Raw genomic sequence first — 17731 nt, forward strand, 5'->3', positions numbered from 1 at the left:
ATAACCAAATTATTCCTTTAGTTTTCTGCCAATGCTTAATTATATGATTAAATTTTATTTTATCACACACACAAAAAGATTACAAAGTAAACAGTAGACAAAGATTTACCAGGTACATGAGGGCAATAAAGAAAGCAGAGTTTATGATCCTGATGTGAAATAAAGTAGAAATAAAGCAAAAAAGCATTAAATGATGACACAGAGATGCTTTATAATCTAAAAGAGGTTTTATACAATGAGGATGTAACATTTGTTAATGTTTATACACTAGATACCACCGTAGCCATCTATAAAAATAGGAAACCACAGGAGATAAGGGGAGAAACAGATTGAAACACTAATAACAGAGGGTGTTGAACACATTACTCTTAATACAAGACAGTCAAGTAGACAACTAAAGAAAGATTGAAACAAGGTAATAAGGTTGATCTTTTAGATATATCCCAAACATTACACCTTGACAGTAGAGACTACCTTTTTTTCACACACACATGGAAAAGTCAGAGAAACTGATAGAATATATTAGGTCTCATATCAGCAGGATTCATAATGGAAATATAACCAGTACTCTGATCTCCGCAGTAAAACTAGGAATTAGAAATGAAACAACAACAAAAAACTAGGACTCTACCTGGAAATGTAAAAGCCTTATATTAACTCTTGGGTAAAAGAGAAACACTGAACAAATTTCTGAAAAATAATGAAAACACTGTATACCCGAACCTATATTTTAGGAGTGATCAAAGGAAGATCCATAGACCTAAATACCTGCATCAAGAAGAAACAGAAGAATGAAAATTACTGAATTAATAAATTTCTAACTTAAGAAGAAGAACAAAGTAAAACCAAAAGAAAGTGAAAGGAAGGCAGTTGCAAAGAGTGATGAAGTAGAAAACAGAAAAGCAGATCAAATTAATAAATCTGGTTTTATTGAAAAAATCAAAATAGACACATGGTTGACTGCTTTAATCACAAGAGAGAGAAGAGCATGCACATACAAAATAAGAAATGGCAAAAAGTGCCAATAACTTGATAGGGAGGAAATAGTAAAAAAATAAAAGCAAAAAAATCCCCAGTTCTTTGTATGATTCTGTATATAAATCTGTATAAATTTGAAAATGAAATGGATGATTTCCTAGGAAAATACAATATATCAAAAATGAATAAAGATAGAAAATGTAAGCAGACATTTCCATAGAAGAAATGGACGCAGTTACCAAGAAATGATCCCATAAAAAACTACCAGTCCTAGATGGTTTCACAGGTGAATTCATCTAAGTGTTGATAGACCATGTAGTCCCTGTGTGCTACTTACTGTTTCCATACATACCAGTTGGAGGAAATACCCCAAACTCTTTTATGGGAAACATTGACTATAACATTGGTCCCTAACTCTGATAAAAGTAGCATATAAAAGAAAGTACAGACCATAGTACTTAAGAAATTGAATGCAAAATCCTAAGTGAACAAGAGTCTCCCCACTTTAAGAAAATAATACATGTTGACTGAGTGCAGCAGTGATTATTTGGAAATCTACTTATTAACTTCATTAATAGGCTTAAACAGAAAATATATCATTTCCATTTATACTGAAAAAGTCTTTGATAAGATTTAATACTCCTAATAAAATTGAGAAATAAGAATGAATAGATATTCTTAAAATGAAAAATATATATAGACCTCAATCCTAAACACAGCATCTTAACAGGGGGAACCCTAGAGTAATTCTCACTAAGGTCAGGAACGAGGCAATGGTGCCTACTGTCTCCACTTCCATTTAATGTTATTCTGAAGTTATTACCCACTACAATTAAAAAAGAGAAAGCAGGGGCTCCTGGATGGTTCAGTGGCTTAAAGCCTCTGCCTTTGGCTCAGGTCATGATCCCAGTGTCCTGGGATCGGGCCCCTCATCAGGTTCTCTGCTCAGCAGGGAGCCTGCTTCCTCCCTCTCTCTGCCTGCCTCTCTGCCTGCTTGTGATTTCTCTTTCTGTCAAATAAATAAATAAAATGTCTAATAAATAAAAACATAGAAATAAAAATTGAAAAAAAGAAAGCAGAAGCCTAAGACTTGAAAGAAGAACTTTTTATTTGTAGATAAGGTAACAGTATACCTGGAAAAATCTAAAGAATCAGTGATAAAAGTAATTCCTACAGAAGAATTCAGCAAGGCAGCAGGATATAAAGTTAATATGTATCTAGCTGTAGTCATACACACAAATAATAATCACTCTGAAGATGTAAATGACATTTTCTCTTCATTATAAGAGGGAAAAAAATGGTGAAATATCTAGAAATAAACCTTACCAGAATTGTTAGAAATATGAATAAAGACAGTAAAACTCTCTTGAACAATAGATATTGCTTGTTCTTGGTTAGGAAGTCTCAAACATCATTAAGGTCAGTTCTCCTTACATTAATTTATAAATTTAATGCAGTCCCAATAAAATACCAAAAGTCTTTTTTTTTTTTTTTTAATACCAAAAGTCTTTACCATGGAGCCAGACAAGTTGATACTTAAATTTATTTGGAAAAATAAACATGCAGGATTAGGACTCAGGGGTTTAGAGAGTGACTGTTAATGGGTTTCTTTTTGGGTGATGTAAAGGTTCTAAAATTAATTGTGGTTTTGGTTGTACAGCTCTGAATATACCTAAAACCATTGGATTGTACACTTTAAATGGGTAAATTGTTATTTTAAAAAAGCATGCAAGAGTAGCTAAGAGTAGATGAAAAGAAAGAGCTATGAGGTAGGTAAATGGGTGAGGGATGGCAAGGGCAGATGGGGGCCAAATAACCTGACCAGATACTAAAGCATAGTACACAGCCTCATTATTTATTTATTTATTTAAAAAAATTTTTTTAAAGATTTTATTTATTTATTTGACAGAGAGAGATCACAAGTAGGCAGAGAGGCAGGCAGAGAGAGTGAGAGGGAAGCAGGCTCCCTGCTGAGCAGAGAGCCCCATGCGGGACTCGATCCCAGGACCCTGAGATCATGACCTGAGCCGAAGGCAGTGGCTTAAACCACTGAGCCACCCAGGCGCCCCACAACCTCACTATTTAAATAATGTGATAATGGTGCATAACTAGACAGTCCAGTGAAACCGAATAGAAAGTTCATGGGTGCATGTAGAAATCTAGTCTATGATAAAAATGGCATTTCAAATCACTGGTATAGGTGGCCCTTTTACTTTATTTTACTTTATTTTTAAAAGGGGGTTGGAGAGGCTGAGGGAGAGGGATAGAGAGAATCTAAACATGCTGTGCATGGTACTGGACTCAGGCTTGACAAGGGGCTTGATCTCACAGCCCTGAGATCATGCATGACCTGAGCCCAGGTCAAGAGTCTGGCGCTTAACTGACTGAGCCACACAGGCTCCCCTAGATGGCCCTTTTAATAAGTTGTTTTGGGATAACTGAATAGCCATTTGGCAAAAGATAAAATTAGATCTGTTTCTCATACCACACACAAGAATGGACTGAGAAAGAAAAGTCAAAACACAAATGATAGAAATATTTGTAAACTGGGAGGAATATATGTATTATGGATAAAGGGTCAAAATACTCTAGAAATATGGGCAAGAGGTATGAGAAGATAACTCATTCCCCAAAAAGATAATTACCCTTAAACTTTTCAAAAGATGTTCAGCTTCATTCATAATAGAAATGCAAATTAGAACATTTCACTGAGATAACCATTTTTCACACATCACATTGGTAAAAATTTAACAGCTTAATTAATACTCAGGCCCTGAGGCCACAACTCTCATACATTACTGGTGAGAGGCAGGATGATACAACCCCAGGTGGAGAGGGACTTGGCAGTATTTAATGAAATTTACATATGCTTTTACCCTTCTGCCCCCAAAGCAATCCCACTTCTAGGAATTTACATTAATATTTTCTACAACAAAAAATAAAGATGCACCAAGTTGTTCATTGCTGAATTAATTGTAATTAGAAAATAGTGGAAATTCTCTATATGCCCCAACTTAGAAGCTTTATTGAATACTGTGGTTCATCTACATAACTGAGGACTATGTAGCTGGTAAAAATAATGAGGAAAATATCTATTAACTGATAGTGATTTCTAGGATATGTTTTTAAAAGAAAAGTAAAGTGCAAATGAATATATATACATTATGCTTCATTTTGTGTAAAAAGGTGAGATTAAGAAAACATGTGTCTGTTTATCTTCACAAAGAGAAATTTATCTTCACAAACAGAGAACACTGAAATTAGTTACCCAGAATGCTTGAAAGGGGAGGAAAAAATAGAGTAAAAGGAATATGGGAGGAAAAGACATCTAGGAAAGAGTATACTTTCTATATACTTTTGACTTCTGGAAAAATGTTAACTGTCTGCATATTCAAAAATTAAAATAAACCAACAAGAATGGAAAGAGGGGAAATGACCAAAACTGAAAGCAAGCAGAGGTAGATCACATAAGATATGTTTGAATATATACCCACAGGTATGGGGAGAGTTGGGAGAGAACTGCAGATAAATCCTAAACTCTATTTTCTAGATTTGTTTTTTGTAGTGGTGTTGGGTAAGCAATTCTGAAACTTTTAGGTGGATCATTTTTTGAGCAAATGAGTAATTAAATGTGTTGGTGTTGTTGGAAGCCAGAATTCTCATTGTGGAAGTGAGATACAAACATGGAATTGAAGAAAGAAAGGAAGACCAGATGGCAGTGCATTGGAATTGGTGGTATTGGTGTAGACCCATAGGTTTCTAAAGTATGGATAGATATGTGGGTGTGTCCATATGCATATATATATTTTCTAGCTTTTTTTTGAAGGAGCCTAGAAGAAGTGACATCTCAGTAGCAGTGAACACACACACACACATATATATATTGATTTCTAGAATATTCCTCATTAAAAACAACCATGCTTTCCTCAGTGGAATAGCTGATTTCAGAGTTGGGACAAGGAAGGTATGAGTGTGGAACATTCTATGTTGCCAGGAAATAAGGAACTGCTTAAAAAAAGATAGGGGCATAACATAAGGAGGTACTTTGAAGGGACTCTTACTCACCAAATCTGGACAGTTTGAATGGCAAATAACTACGGAAGAAATGAATTATAAACGACTGGGAAAAAATTGGAACCCATGGGTCCACATTGACAATTTGCAGATAAAAAAATGGGAGAGATTGTAGGCGTTCCAGCTCAAAGATGACCGATAAATACGGAGGATATGCTGGAGTAGGAAACTCTTCATTTTACGACCATATTCATAGGAAAGATTGGTTCAGGTGAAAATCATCAGAAGATGTCTGGGTGGAAATTTGGGTGAAGGGTATCAGTTGTGTGGTTTTAAAGTGTCTCTCCAAGACAACTGGAGAATTGCAAGGAAATAATAACTGTGTAGTAGAGAAATGGGGCAATACCTTGAGTGGATGTTCAAAGCTAATATTACTAATAAGGGGTAGATGCAGATTGTCTGCATCAAGATGTGATACTCTGAAGGACCCAAGAGTACTTATGTACTGACCCATGAGTGCATATTCTGCATCTAAACATGAAGAAGCATTAGGTAAACCCAAAATGAGAAACCTTCTGTTCTAAAAAAGAGCTGGAAAAATAAAATCCACAGCACACAACTCTAAGAGTATATTAAAGGGACACAGGTACCAATTGAAACATTAACCAATGGCCAATATTAGAACAATTGGAGCAGCAAAATAAAGTACTGTTGGACTGTAGCTCAAATAAAATAAACATCCTTAAGTCTCTAGTATTACAAATAAATGATTGAATAAATTGGGGAGAAGAGACAAATCTTTGCAGAAGAACTTCAAACCTGCTTTGCCCATGAGATGGAGCAGAACTCCCCATTGCGTAAGCATGTACTGTGCATAGTGACTTCCTTCCAAAGAGTGCAGTATGCAAATTGGAGAAAATGAGTAACTTCACAGTACAGAAACCTGACAAATACTGTCTTAGCCAGGTAAGCAAGTTTAGCAACATGGGTAAGTCCATACTGATGAGTTTCATGTACTCTTGGTAAGAAGTGATGAAAAGAGTACTTTACAACCCTCTCATCTTTCTCCCAAACTTCCCTAACCCCATTTTGATCATGAGAAAGACATTACATAAGTTCCAGTGGAGGTACTTTTTACAAAATACCTGACTATAATTCCTTAAAACTGTCAAGGTCAGGGACACCTGGGTGGCTTAATTGGTTAAGCACTTGAATCTTGGTTTTAGCTCAGGTCATGATCTCAGGGTCCCTGTGTTGAGCTCCACACTCACATTTTCTCTCTCTTAAATAAATGAATAAATAAAATCTTAAAAAAAAATCTGTCAAGATCAGTAAACACAAGGAAAGTCTAAGAAAGTGTCACATGTGAGGGGAGCCTAGAAATATGACTACTAAATATAATGTGGTATCCTGGATGGGCTCCTGGAATAGGAAAAGGACGTTAAATAAAAACTGAGGAGATTGAATATACAGATATTGACAGGATGATTCATCATAGCAAAAAAGTGAAACTGGGGCACCTGGGTGGCTCAGTGGGTTTAGCCTCTGCCTTCGGCTCAGGTCATGATCCCAGAGTCCTGGGATCCAGCCCTGCATCAGGCTCTCTGCTCAGCGGGGAACCTATTTCCTCCTCTCTCTCTGCCTGCTTCTCTGCCTACTTGTGATCTCTGTCTGTCCAAAAAAAAAAAAGTGAGACCAAGCTAAATATCAATTAACTGATGAATGGATAAGTAAAGTATGGCACATTCATGCAATGATATATTTTTTTTTAAACATGCAATGAAATATTATTAAGCCATTAAAATGAATGAAGTTGTGATACATGGTTATAACACAAATGAACCTTAAAAGTTTATGTTAAGTGAAAGAAACCGGAACAAGAAGGCAACATGTTACATGATGCCATTTATATGAAATACAAGAATAGGCAAATTCATGAGGACAGAAGGTTAGTTTAGTAGTTACCAGAGGCTAGGAGGTAGAAGAAATGAGGGAGTAACTGCTCTTGGGTAATGGGTTTCTTTTTGGTGTGATTAAAATATTGGTGATTAAATAATGGTGATGTTGTATAACTTGTAAGTATGCTAAAGACCACTGAAGTGTACATTTTAAAGTGGTGAATTTTATGGTATATAAATTGTATCTATTTTTTTTTAATTAAGGAAATATGAATAAGGCATAGCATTCAGTTAATCAGAAAGGGGAGAGGAGGGCAGTGTACTCAAAATGTCCATGTTAAAATAGACAGACTGGAAAACTCCCAGATTTGTTGTGATTAAAGAGGTATGAAAACTAAAGGCGGTATATGATCTTTAACTAGATCCTGTATGGTGGTGGGAAAAGGTTATAAAAGCCATTATTTGGTCTGTTGATGAAATTGTAGTAAGGATAGGCTAGATTAAAAGTATTTGATTGGTGTTAAAGGCAGTTTCTCTAATCACAATAGTTTGTCTTTTGATTATAGAAGAAAACATTTTTTAAAATTATTTTTATTAACATATAAGGTATTATTTGCCCCAGGGGTAGAAGAAAACATTCTTAATTTCAGGAAATAACACACTGAGATCTTTGGAGGTAAAGGGACATGATGTATGTAACTTGCTTTCTCATTATTCAGAAAAAAAATACATGTGTGTATATATTGTATGCGCATACAGAGGAAAGAGATGGGTGTGATTAAATGAGCTAAAGTTGAATAGTGTTAACAGAGATGTACAACATTGGGAACAATTACTATTCTAGATAAGGATGTAAATCTTTTGCAACACTTTGTAAAATAATTTGGAATATGATTTCAATACAAAAAAAATTCATTTGGCATTATCTTGTATATATCCAGTTCTGTTTTTAGGTATATGCCCTCAAGAAATTCCTCTATATGTACACTAAGGAACATACCCAATAATATAACGGGAACCTTATTTGTAATAGCCAAAAATGGGGGGGGTTGTCCATCAGTGGAGGAGCATTTTAATGAATGAAAATGAATAAACTACAGTATGTATCAACATATTCATCTCAAAAACAATGCTGTATACAAGTCGCTGAGGATCAGAACCAGAAACATTCCATTTATACAAAGATTCGAACCAGACCAAACTAAGCAATACATTGTTTGGGGCTGCACACATATGTGAGAAAACTATGTAGACAAGCAAAAGAATGATTAGTAGTTACTTAGTGATGGTGGGGTGTATGCAGTGGGGAGATTTGATCAGGGAGGCACACAGGGATTTGGAAAGTCCTGGCGATGTTCTTTTTCTTAAGCTGGTTGGTGGTGTGTAAACAAGTGTTCATGTTATCTTTAGGCTATTTATTAGTACTCCGGTATGTGTATTTCTTAATTTAAAAAATTTTTCAAACCACACAAAATTCTCCAAGCCAAAAAGTAAAGGTTATAAGTCATTAAATGAAAGCAAGTTATAAAATTGTATGTATACTGTAGGGTTTTGTTTTTTTTTTTAAAGATTTTATTTATTTATTTGACAGAGACATAGCAAGAGAGGGAACACAATCAGGGGGAGTGGGAGAGGGAGAGGCAGGCTTCCCGTTGAGCAGGGAGCCCGAAGTGGGTCTTGATCCCAGGACCCTGGGATCATGGCCTGAGCCGAAGGCAGACACTTAACGACTGAGCTACCCAGGTGCCCCTATAGTATAGTTTTTTGTTAAGAAATTGAATATGCTTCTATCTTTGTGTTTAAATGGACATTGAAATAAGTCTGAGAAGATAACCACAAAAATGTGTTGCTCCTTAGGAAGTAGGATTTTTGGAGGTCTTTTGCATTATATGTCTGTGTATATATGTATGTATGTATTCATTCATTCATTCCTGAAATCTGTGAGCATTTATCATCCAGGTTCTTGTTATGGGATTAGATTTCTTTTGTCTTTATTGCTGTTGAATAAGGAGCTTAAAGGTAGGGTCCATGTATTATACACAACTTCTCTGTATTTTTTTAATTAGAACAGTAATAAAACAATTTCCATTTTGGAAAAACAATAAGCCAAAAAATTAGTCGAAGGTCTCAATGTTTAGAAATGTTAAGTGAGTAAAGCAGGTTACAAAACAGTATTTTACATACCTAATACTAGTTCACCTAATATGTGTATTCTGTGTCTTAAAAAATCCTGGAAGGAGAATGTTCCACCATTAACAATTGTTACTCTAGGTGGTATACTTTACAGAAGGTTTTTATTTTCTTTGTATTTTCCTAATTTGCATATATTACATATTGGAAAGAAGGAAAAAAATGGGGGCATATTCATCACTATAAAATACTAAAGTCCTCATTAGTTTTCAGTAATGTTATTCTTAACCATTGTGGGTAGTAGCTACTTCACTGGATGAGTAGGGCAAGGTACTAAGAGAAGAGAGCTCTCCTCAACTCTTGTTATAGATGTGAGTTCAGAGATGCACAGGTTTTTTTTCTTCTTTCATAAGTGGCTGTTTTATTCTTTGATAGCTACATTGATCATTCGTGTATCTTTATGCCTCCTTCAGGTGCTGCACTATCTGGCAGTACAGAAACCTGCAGACCTTGCTCGGCACCTGTTACCTTGTGTAATTCATGCAGCAGTACTCAAGGTAAAGGAAGAAGGTAAATATCTTATTTGATTAGTCATTAGTTCATTTCCAAAATGGAAGTATATTTTCCCTGGCTTAATAATGGTTTTGATCTTCTTAAAAATAGAAAATCTGGAAAACATTTCTTCAGTTAAGAAGATTATAAAGCAGATAATAACCCATTCCAGTAAAGTTTTGCACTTCCCCAATCCAGAAGACAAGAAATTGGAAGTAAGTTTGCTGTGGTATCAGGATCTTGCCAAGTGTTCTCCTTAGTTGGCAATGATTATTTTGAAGATAAATTTTTAAAGGCTGCTTTTTTTCCCCTCCTGTTTTCCAATGTATGTCTCTCCCTTTTCCACTGTTAGGAAATCATCCATCAAATTACTAATGTAGAAGCTATAATTGCCAGAGCCCGCTCACTGAAAGCCAAGTTTGGAACTGAGAAATGTGAACAAGAGGAGGAAAAAGAAGATCTTGAAAGGTAGTTGATATTTGAGTACCTTTTGTCTGTAGGAAAAGCCACCACTCTCTTTAGAACATTTTAATAGAATATTCTGATTCTTTTGTGGTACCCTGTATTATTTTTAACAAGCATCAGCTAGAGACAGAAAAATATTTAATTATCATAGACTGTGACCTGTCTTGTATTTCTGGGTATTTGTGAGGCATTTCCATTCCTTCCACATTTAGAAACAAGTCTACCAGGTCTTTTTTTCTAGTATGTCCTTGTTTGCTCTTGGAGATGTCCCTGCAGTTTTCTGTGGAAAAGCTAGTCACTCTTTGTTACTTGAAATGCCCCAGAGCTTTGCTTTCTCTCTTTGCTTAGCTCTCACTGTTCCTTTACCACAGACTGAGGTGTTCTGAAATTGTATTTCTGCTCAGTATTCCTAGTTATTTATTTAACTTTAAACAAGATTTTTGAAAGCAAAGGTGCATATCCTGTGCAACTTGTGAACATGTTTTGAAAGGGTGACCAGATGGCCTCTCCAGGATGATACAGATGACCGGGTCAATCTTCTTCTCCTCCTGAGAGAGACTTGGCACCATTACCTGTCAGTATGAGTCCCTTTCCATTTTTGCCTGTGGTACTTGAAAGAACAATGTTATTTTAATTGCGATAAAGTGTTTCCAAATTTGTTATTTCAACAACTTGAATTTATCATAACTTTAAATTCTTCATCACCCTTTTCAGAAATGAAGTGGCATTATTGATGCTAACTAAGATAATATGATCAAGGCATGTGCTATAGCTCTTAACAAGTTCTTATTAGAATTTTAATCTTGTGTTGAGAGTAATTTTCTCCTAGCCTTCTTTGCTCTTGAAAACTCCTTCCTTTTTAAATGAGAAGAATAAGCACTAATCAAGAGAATTGTTTCTAAAATAGCAGTATGAATTAGTGGTGCAGGAATGGTGCCTTTGACGCTGATAGCTCCACGTACATTCTCTGTGACTTGGAGGTGTAGTGTTTCCAGCACATAGTGGCACAGTTGAGGCTTTGCCAAGCAAAATGTGTATTCTAAGCACATATGCATGCACGCACACATATACACCCACTTTAAAAGAACAAAAATGAGAGATATGGATGATTGCTTTGCTGTATATGTATGAGTTGGTTTCTGTTGTCCAAAAATACTGTTTGTTTTGTTTTTAAGATTTTATTTATTCACTTACTTTAGAGAGAGCAAGCATGAACAGGGGGTGGGGCTGAGGCAAAGAATCTCAAGCAGACTCCACACATAGTGTGGAGCCCAGTGTGGGGCTCGATCTCAAGACCCTGAGATCATGACCTGAGCTGAAATCCAGAGTCGGATGCTTAACTGAGCCACTCAGGCACCCCCCCAAAAAAAAATATTGTATTAATCTTTTATTTACTGTAGTATTTTCTAAGCTTCTAGTCTCAGAGAAATAGACTCTGATTTCTTTTTACCTTTTACAGAGGTTTTGTTTTGCTTTGTTTTTTAGATTTATTTACTTATTTGAGAGAGAGGGCGGGTGTGAGAGTAGTATAGGGGCAGAGGGAGAGAATATCCTAGCAGATTCCCACTGAATGCAGACTCCGACACAGGGCTTGATCTCATGACCCTAAAGTCATGACTTGAGCTGAAATCAGGAGTCTGACGCTTAACCAACTGAGCCACCCAGCCACCCCCAGAGATGAGTTTTTAAAAAATTTTATGAAAACAGTTGAAAGGCAGTAAGATTGTCACTTGAGTCCATTTTATTTCCAAATGTCCCTTATAAAAGTTTCATTTAAAAAAGTTCTGCTCTAGCGTTAGTAGGTTTAGCCAGTATCACTTTGAGAGTTTGTCTACAAAATTAATCTGGGAGGACTGACACAGTGTGAACTGAGCAGCAGCTCGCTTTCTGTGCTTTCATTCCCTCTTTCCCCTAGGTTTGTGAGTTGCCTTTTGGAGCAGCCTGAAGTGTTAGTCGTGGGTGCAGGAAGAGGACATGCTGGCAAAATCATTCACAAGCTGTTTGTGAATGCTCAGAGGGTATGTGAATTTCCTTATTGACTGATCATGATCTCTCCAGACCTCTACTCAGTAAGATGCTGTTTTGATTCCCTCACTTGGCTGATTATGCAGCTGTTGAGTGTAAGTCTAGGCATTGGGTTTCAACATCCAGAAAAAAAAGACTTTCAGCAGTGACTTTTGAGTCTTTGGAATCCATTTGCTTTCTTACATGTTTAAGTAACATAATAAGTATATTTTAGGATATAAATTTCCAAAGTTAGAAGGTTCTAAAATCCATTGTTACAGAATCTAATAGGGACTCAGTTAGCAGTGGCCACCAGTGCTGTGTGGTAGGAAAAAATGTTGACTACTTTCAGTTTAGAATAGAGTTCAGTTTTACCAATTTTAAACTCCATGTACTGCAAATGGATTCATAATTTCACTTGTGAGGTTAGTATATCTGTTTTTGTCATGGTGAATTGATCTAAGGAAGAGTAAGATTTCAGATGTTTAGGACTATGGAAATAGGCTTTAGCAAAGAAAGAAAGCCCAGTTTGAAAAATTATCTTTGCTATTACCTCTACTACTGAAAGTAAACATTCAAAAGATATGTAGTGCTTTCTGACATTCTGAAACTCTTAAAATTTGAATTTTTATGAAGGTGATGCTAGTTACACTTTGTGTGGGTGCTCTCTGTACTGATCTTACTTACTGGTTAAGAGGATTTTCATGTCAGGGCTCATTATTACGAAAGATTATGATAAAAATATATAGAGTATACTACACATAGTCTCTGACTTTAGATAATTTGACTTCGGATTTTCAACTTTATGATGGAGAAAAAAATATGTACTCAGTAGAAATCATACTTTGAATTTGGGATTTTGGTCTTTTTCTGAGCTAGTGGTGTATGCAGCATAATCCTCTCATGATACTGGGCAGGGACAGTGACAGATCCCTGTCAGCTATGAGATCCTGAGGGCAGACAGCCAACATACTTATGACTACTCGACCCAGACACTGTTCTGTTTCTCATTGTCAGCACGATATTAATAAATTATATGAGATAGTCAATACTTTATTAGAATAAGCTTTATGTTAGATGATTTGGCCCAACTGTAGGCTTCAGTGAGTGTTCTGAGCTTGGGTAAGGTAAGCTAGGCTGAGCTATGATGTTTGGTAGGTGAGGTGTGGTAAATATATTTTTGACTTAGGATATTTTCAACTTAGAATGGGTTTATTGACCTGTAACACAATTGTAAGTCAAGGAAGATATGTAAGTACAAGGGTGCCCTTTACCTGGAACGGTGATGACTCTAGAATGACCCACTTTTGAAAGTGTAATTCTCAGAATCAAATAAGAATTTTCATGGGTTTACATACAAAATAAAAACTGTGTCTGGAGTGTATCTAGTTAATATATTCAGTTTCATAGTCAAATGTAGTGACCTGAACTTTTAGCAAGAATTGAAACCTCTAATTATTTATGGGATTTTTCCCCAACTTTAAGAATTTCAAGTTAAAAACCAAGTATTTTATTTCCTTATAAATTAGAGTTCTAGAAAACAGTAGACGCTTACTTTGATTTGTTTTTGTCTTTGGCATGAAATCAGGAGCTAAGTTTGTTTTTTGCATCCTATATCTTTCACTAGCTTACTAGCCAAAAGTTAACAACCACATTTCCTTGTCACCACCGATATGAATTTTCCTCCTCTTGCCGGTATTCTTTCCTCTGTCCTTACTTTAAAAAGCTTGTGTGTTAAGAGGACCTGAAATCAAAGGCTTTTTTATTTTTATTTTTATTTTTTAAAAGATTTTAGGCATTTTCATTTTTAATGCTGAGAGTATTACTTGTTGTAAGTATTTAAGCAAAATTATTTTTCCCAGAGTGGCAATAGCTTTCCCCTCCTACCCCCCCAAGGAATATCAGTAAAGGCTCATTGTAAAACATAGGATAATACAGAAAATTATAAAGGAAAATTTAATCACATTAATCTCACTACCCTGTGATGATCACCATCAGCATTTGACATGCAGTATATGTAAATACATGTATATTTTACAAAAATAGGATTATATTCTGTGATTACTTTGTTATTCTTGTTTTCCACTTAATTATCTTGTTACATTAATAAATACAGGAGTGTATCATCTTTTCAGTGGCCTTGTATAGCTAATACCCTTTAAGGGGTGAAATTGCACATTTTTCCTGCATTATGTAATTATAAAAGATTTCAAACTTTCAAACCTTGTAGGGAATGTTTTTAGGGAATTGGCAGACTTTAATCCATGTAACAAACACCTGGTTGGTACATTTTTTAACTCAGACCTTAAATATCTGCTTGATGTAAACCATTAAAGTTTATTCATGTAACTTTTCATAATTAACTGACGCTTTATATCAATTTTATTGATCAAGATTTTCACTTTATTAGAAGGTAATGAAATTTTAGTGAGAATTTTGTATAGCATAGAGCAGTTTTACATATTTAGAACTCTTTGCTTAAAATTACACATTTTAATAAACTTCATCATGATTACATGTGTCAGTGGTGTATTCCACTGGAATTCAGCAAATAAACCACAGATTGAATTTTGCTTCAGTTTTATCAGTTTTTCCCATTAAATGACTGTACGTTGCCTGTTGAACCATCAGATGCATGAGAAGTAGGATATGTCTGCTCAATTTAACAGCTAGGTGTGTTTTATGTGGTGTGTGTTTGTCTTGATATTCTTTTGATAGGATCCTGTTCCTTAATGTAGTGCATGCTGTCTCTGAAATGATCTTGAAATCTCTTGTCTAGCTCTTTTTAAACCATCTTGCTTGTTTCCTTTTCATCACTGTTTCTTTTCTCACCTTTTCTCAAGCTGACTGAATCTTCTGATGAGGTAACAAAATAGCCTTTGTCCCTCATAGTTCCTTGTTCCTTCCCATCCCTCTAACTTCATAAGGTCATTAAGACTAACCACCTCTTTAACAGTCTGGATTTGGCACACTTTTCATGCTGTTTAGTATAACATGATTTCATATTTCCATTGCCAAAATAGTACTTTATTTTTTTTTTCAGTCAATGGTATTGTGAAAGGAATCTAGTAATCAGAGAAATGAAAGAAGTATAGTGATCAAGGGTAAAATGAAGGCTCTAGTTGAATGTTTTTTATGCAGTTTTAATGCAAAAAATAGAAGCCTCTAATATTGAAAACATCTCTTTTGTGGCCATTGCTACATTACATGGACTTCTGTCATTTCTGTATCACCTTAGCACTCAGCAAACAAAACCAGTGTCCCCAGTTTTAATTTGGCAAACGAACTTTAAAAAGAAACGAAAGAGTGGAGATAAAAACCATCTCTCCAGACTCTGGGGGAGAAGCAACTCCTTACTGGACTGAGGACATTAGACTTGAACTTGGGTTGTTGCTAGAAGAAATGTGTAGAAACCACTGCTACATTTTCCCTCTTCTGCAGATGTTGGAATATGGCCCTCACTTTTCAAAGCAGATTGCCTGGCAGTCATTATCTCTTTTGTCTCTGTCACCAATTTATGTATAATCTCTGGCCACTCATGCAGTGTTTCAAGCTTCTTGCTTTTTCCGTGTTGGTTTCTGAGTAATCATAACATGGCTGACTGCATTACTGAGTAATGTAGAACATTTTAAAAATATATTTGTCATGTTTATTCATCTGTCCTTCAGAATGGTCTAAGTTTTAGCATTGGACTTGCTCTTGAATTTAGCATTTGATTCTGTTCAAGGCTGCAGCCATGGCTCCACCAGAGGAGGAACTGAAGAGAATGGGCTCTCCAGAAGAGAGAAGGCAGAACTCGGTGTCAGACTTCCCACCTCCTGCTGGCCGGGAACTCATTTTGCGCACCACTGTGCCACGCCCGGCTCCGTACTCCCGAGCTCTGCCTCAGCGCATGTACAGTGTTCTCACCAAAGAGGATTTCAGACTTGCAGGTGCCTTTTCATCAGATACTTCCTTCTTCTAATTCTTCTAGAGCCACCTCATTTATGGCTTCAGAGACCATGCTGACCCCTTCTGAGGGAAGGTTGTGCCAGTCAGAACTCAAGAGGCCATGAAGAGGACCTGTCTAGTCCAGTGATCAGGAATCATACCAGCATCTGAAAGACTTTCCAGCACCATGCTTGAGCTCTGTTGTATCTTGGTTGGGTCAGAGAGAATGGGCTTGAGCTGTTGAAAGATTTGTTCCCCAAAGAAATGACCCTTGTTTGACCAGGGATCAGGGGTAGGTTGTAGGGAGATGTGCAGGGACCAGAAAAACAGCAGGAGCTCTCTGTACTCACTCCAGTGGAATCTTGCTCATTTATTCTTTCCTGTGACTATCCCTTAGACTATGGTCTTGCATTCATAGTCTGTGTAAACACACTTGTTGCATTTGTTAGTATCAGGTATACAAAACAGAGTATTTGTTAATTGAGATTTCTGGGTATTTGGGTGGTATCTTCTCTTCCCAGAATCTGTGTTTTTGAAATACTAAATGACATTCTGTTTATTCAGTCATCTAGTGGCCATCTTGGTTGTACTAATTAACTTTTGATTAGTATTTTGAATATTCTAGGAGAAAGCTTAGAATTTCATATAGTTTATGTGTTTTTCCATGTAACTATGATCTAAGTGTAAACTATATATTAAATGTCACTGCAAATTAGTTTTGTATCTTATCTCGTAAGGTTTGTTTCTCTTGTTTTGTTTTTGGTTGCCTGTAAGATATCAACCTACAAACTTCTCTTCTGCTGTACAGCATGCATTCCCATTTTTGCAAGTGCTGGCTAGATACTGTATTTAATGGAGTAGAGATGACCACATGCTACAAATACAGCTTTTGGAACATAGAGATTATCATGCACTTAGTATAATTTGGTGTGTGTGCTAATGTAGTGAATACAATATTATTTCAGTGAACTGTTTTGCTTTGTGTTTTAGTTAAAATGAAAATAATGGAGTTTTAGTTAAAATGAAAATAATTGATGTGGATATATAGCACCCAGCATAAGGATAATAGCAGCATATTTCTGGTTATGTGATGATCAAGATTATTAAGTCTGTGTTGCTGTATGGCCTCTGTTCAGTAATCTGAAATCTATTTTTAGGCCTAAAATTCTCATTTTAATCCAAAGCAAAAAATGGTTATACTGAAGCATAGACCTTGCTATGTAATTTAAAGAATTAATAGAGCTGTGTAAAACCCTATTATATTATTTTTGTAAAAACTGTGTGTGTACATATATATGTATATATGCACATATATATGTATATAAGTATATATGAAGTAGGGGAGGCCCTAGTTGGTGACCTCCCAGCCTTCACAGTGCTTTTCTCTGAGATGCTGGACTTGACTGCTGCTGGCAAACTGTGCAGATGCAGACTTGAGTACTGAGTGCTGTACCAGGTAGAAAATGTATCTTTCAAGGACAGGATTTGTTTGCTTTCCAATGAGGAAGTTAATAGCAAAGAAACGATTTTCAAAGAGAAGTTGAACTTTAAAATGGCACTGTGAATCTAATAAAAAGGAAAGTCTTGCTTTCTCTGACTTCTTTTCTCTCCTCTGTCACTTTAGTCTTATTTCAGTTAGTTTAATGCTGTCTCACGTCTTCCTAAATATTTGCAGCCTGCTGAGTCTGGCAGGGGTCTCAAGTACACTCTTGGTGCCTTCTTTCTTAGTGGCAGTTACCCCATTTTACTTTTATTATAGT

At 35.9% G+C, this 17731-nt stretch overlaps 1 protein-coding gene across 2 annotated transcripts in view; it reads left to right on the forward strand.

The window, feature by feature from the left end:
• RAB3GAP1 (RAB3 GTPase activating protein catalytic subunit 1) overlaps positions 1 to 16694 on the forward strand; it is a 124139-nt gene extending 107445 nt beyond the window's left edge. For both annotated transcript variants that reach the window (XM_080799792.1, XM_080799793.1), the window contains 5 exons: positions 9494 to 9590; positions 9684 to 9787; positions 9925 to 10040; positions 11953 to 12055; positions 15769 to 16694. In XM_080799792.1, the coding sequence (XP_080655918.1) occupies positions 9494 to 9590; positions 9684 to 9787; positions 9925 to 10040; positions 11953 to 12055; positions 15769 to 16005 (657 nt within the window). In that variant the 3' untranslated portion in view covers positions 16006 to 16694. The remainder of the gene's footprint in view (positions 1 to 9493; positions 9591 to 9683; positions 9788 to 9924; positions 10041 to 11952; positions 12056 to 15768) is intronic.
• The last annotated feature ends 1037 nt before the right edge of the window (positions 16695 to 17731 follow it).

Source organism: Martes martes (assembly GCF_963455335.1).
Source record: "Martes martes genome assembly, chromosome: 3".
In the NCBI taxonomy this organism is placed as follows: Eukaryota; Metazoa; Chordata; class Mammalia; order Carnivora; family Mustelidae; genus Martes; species Martes martes.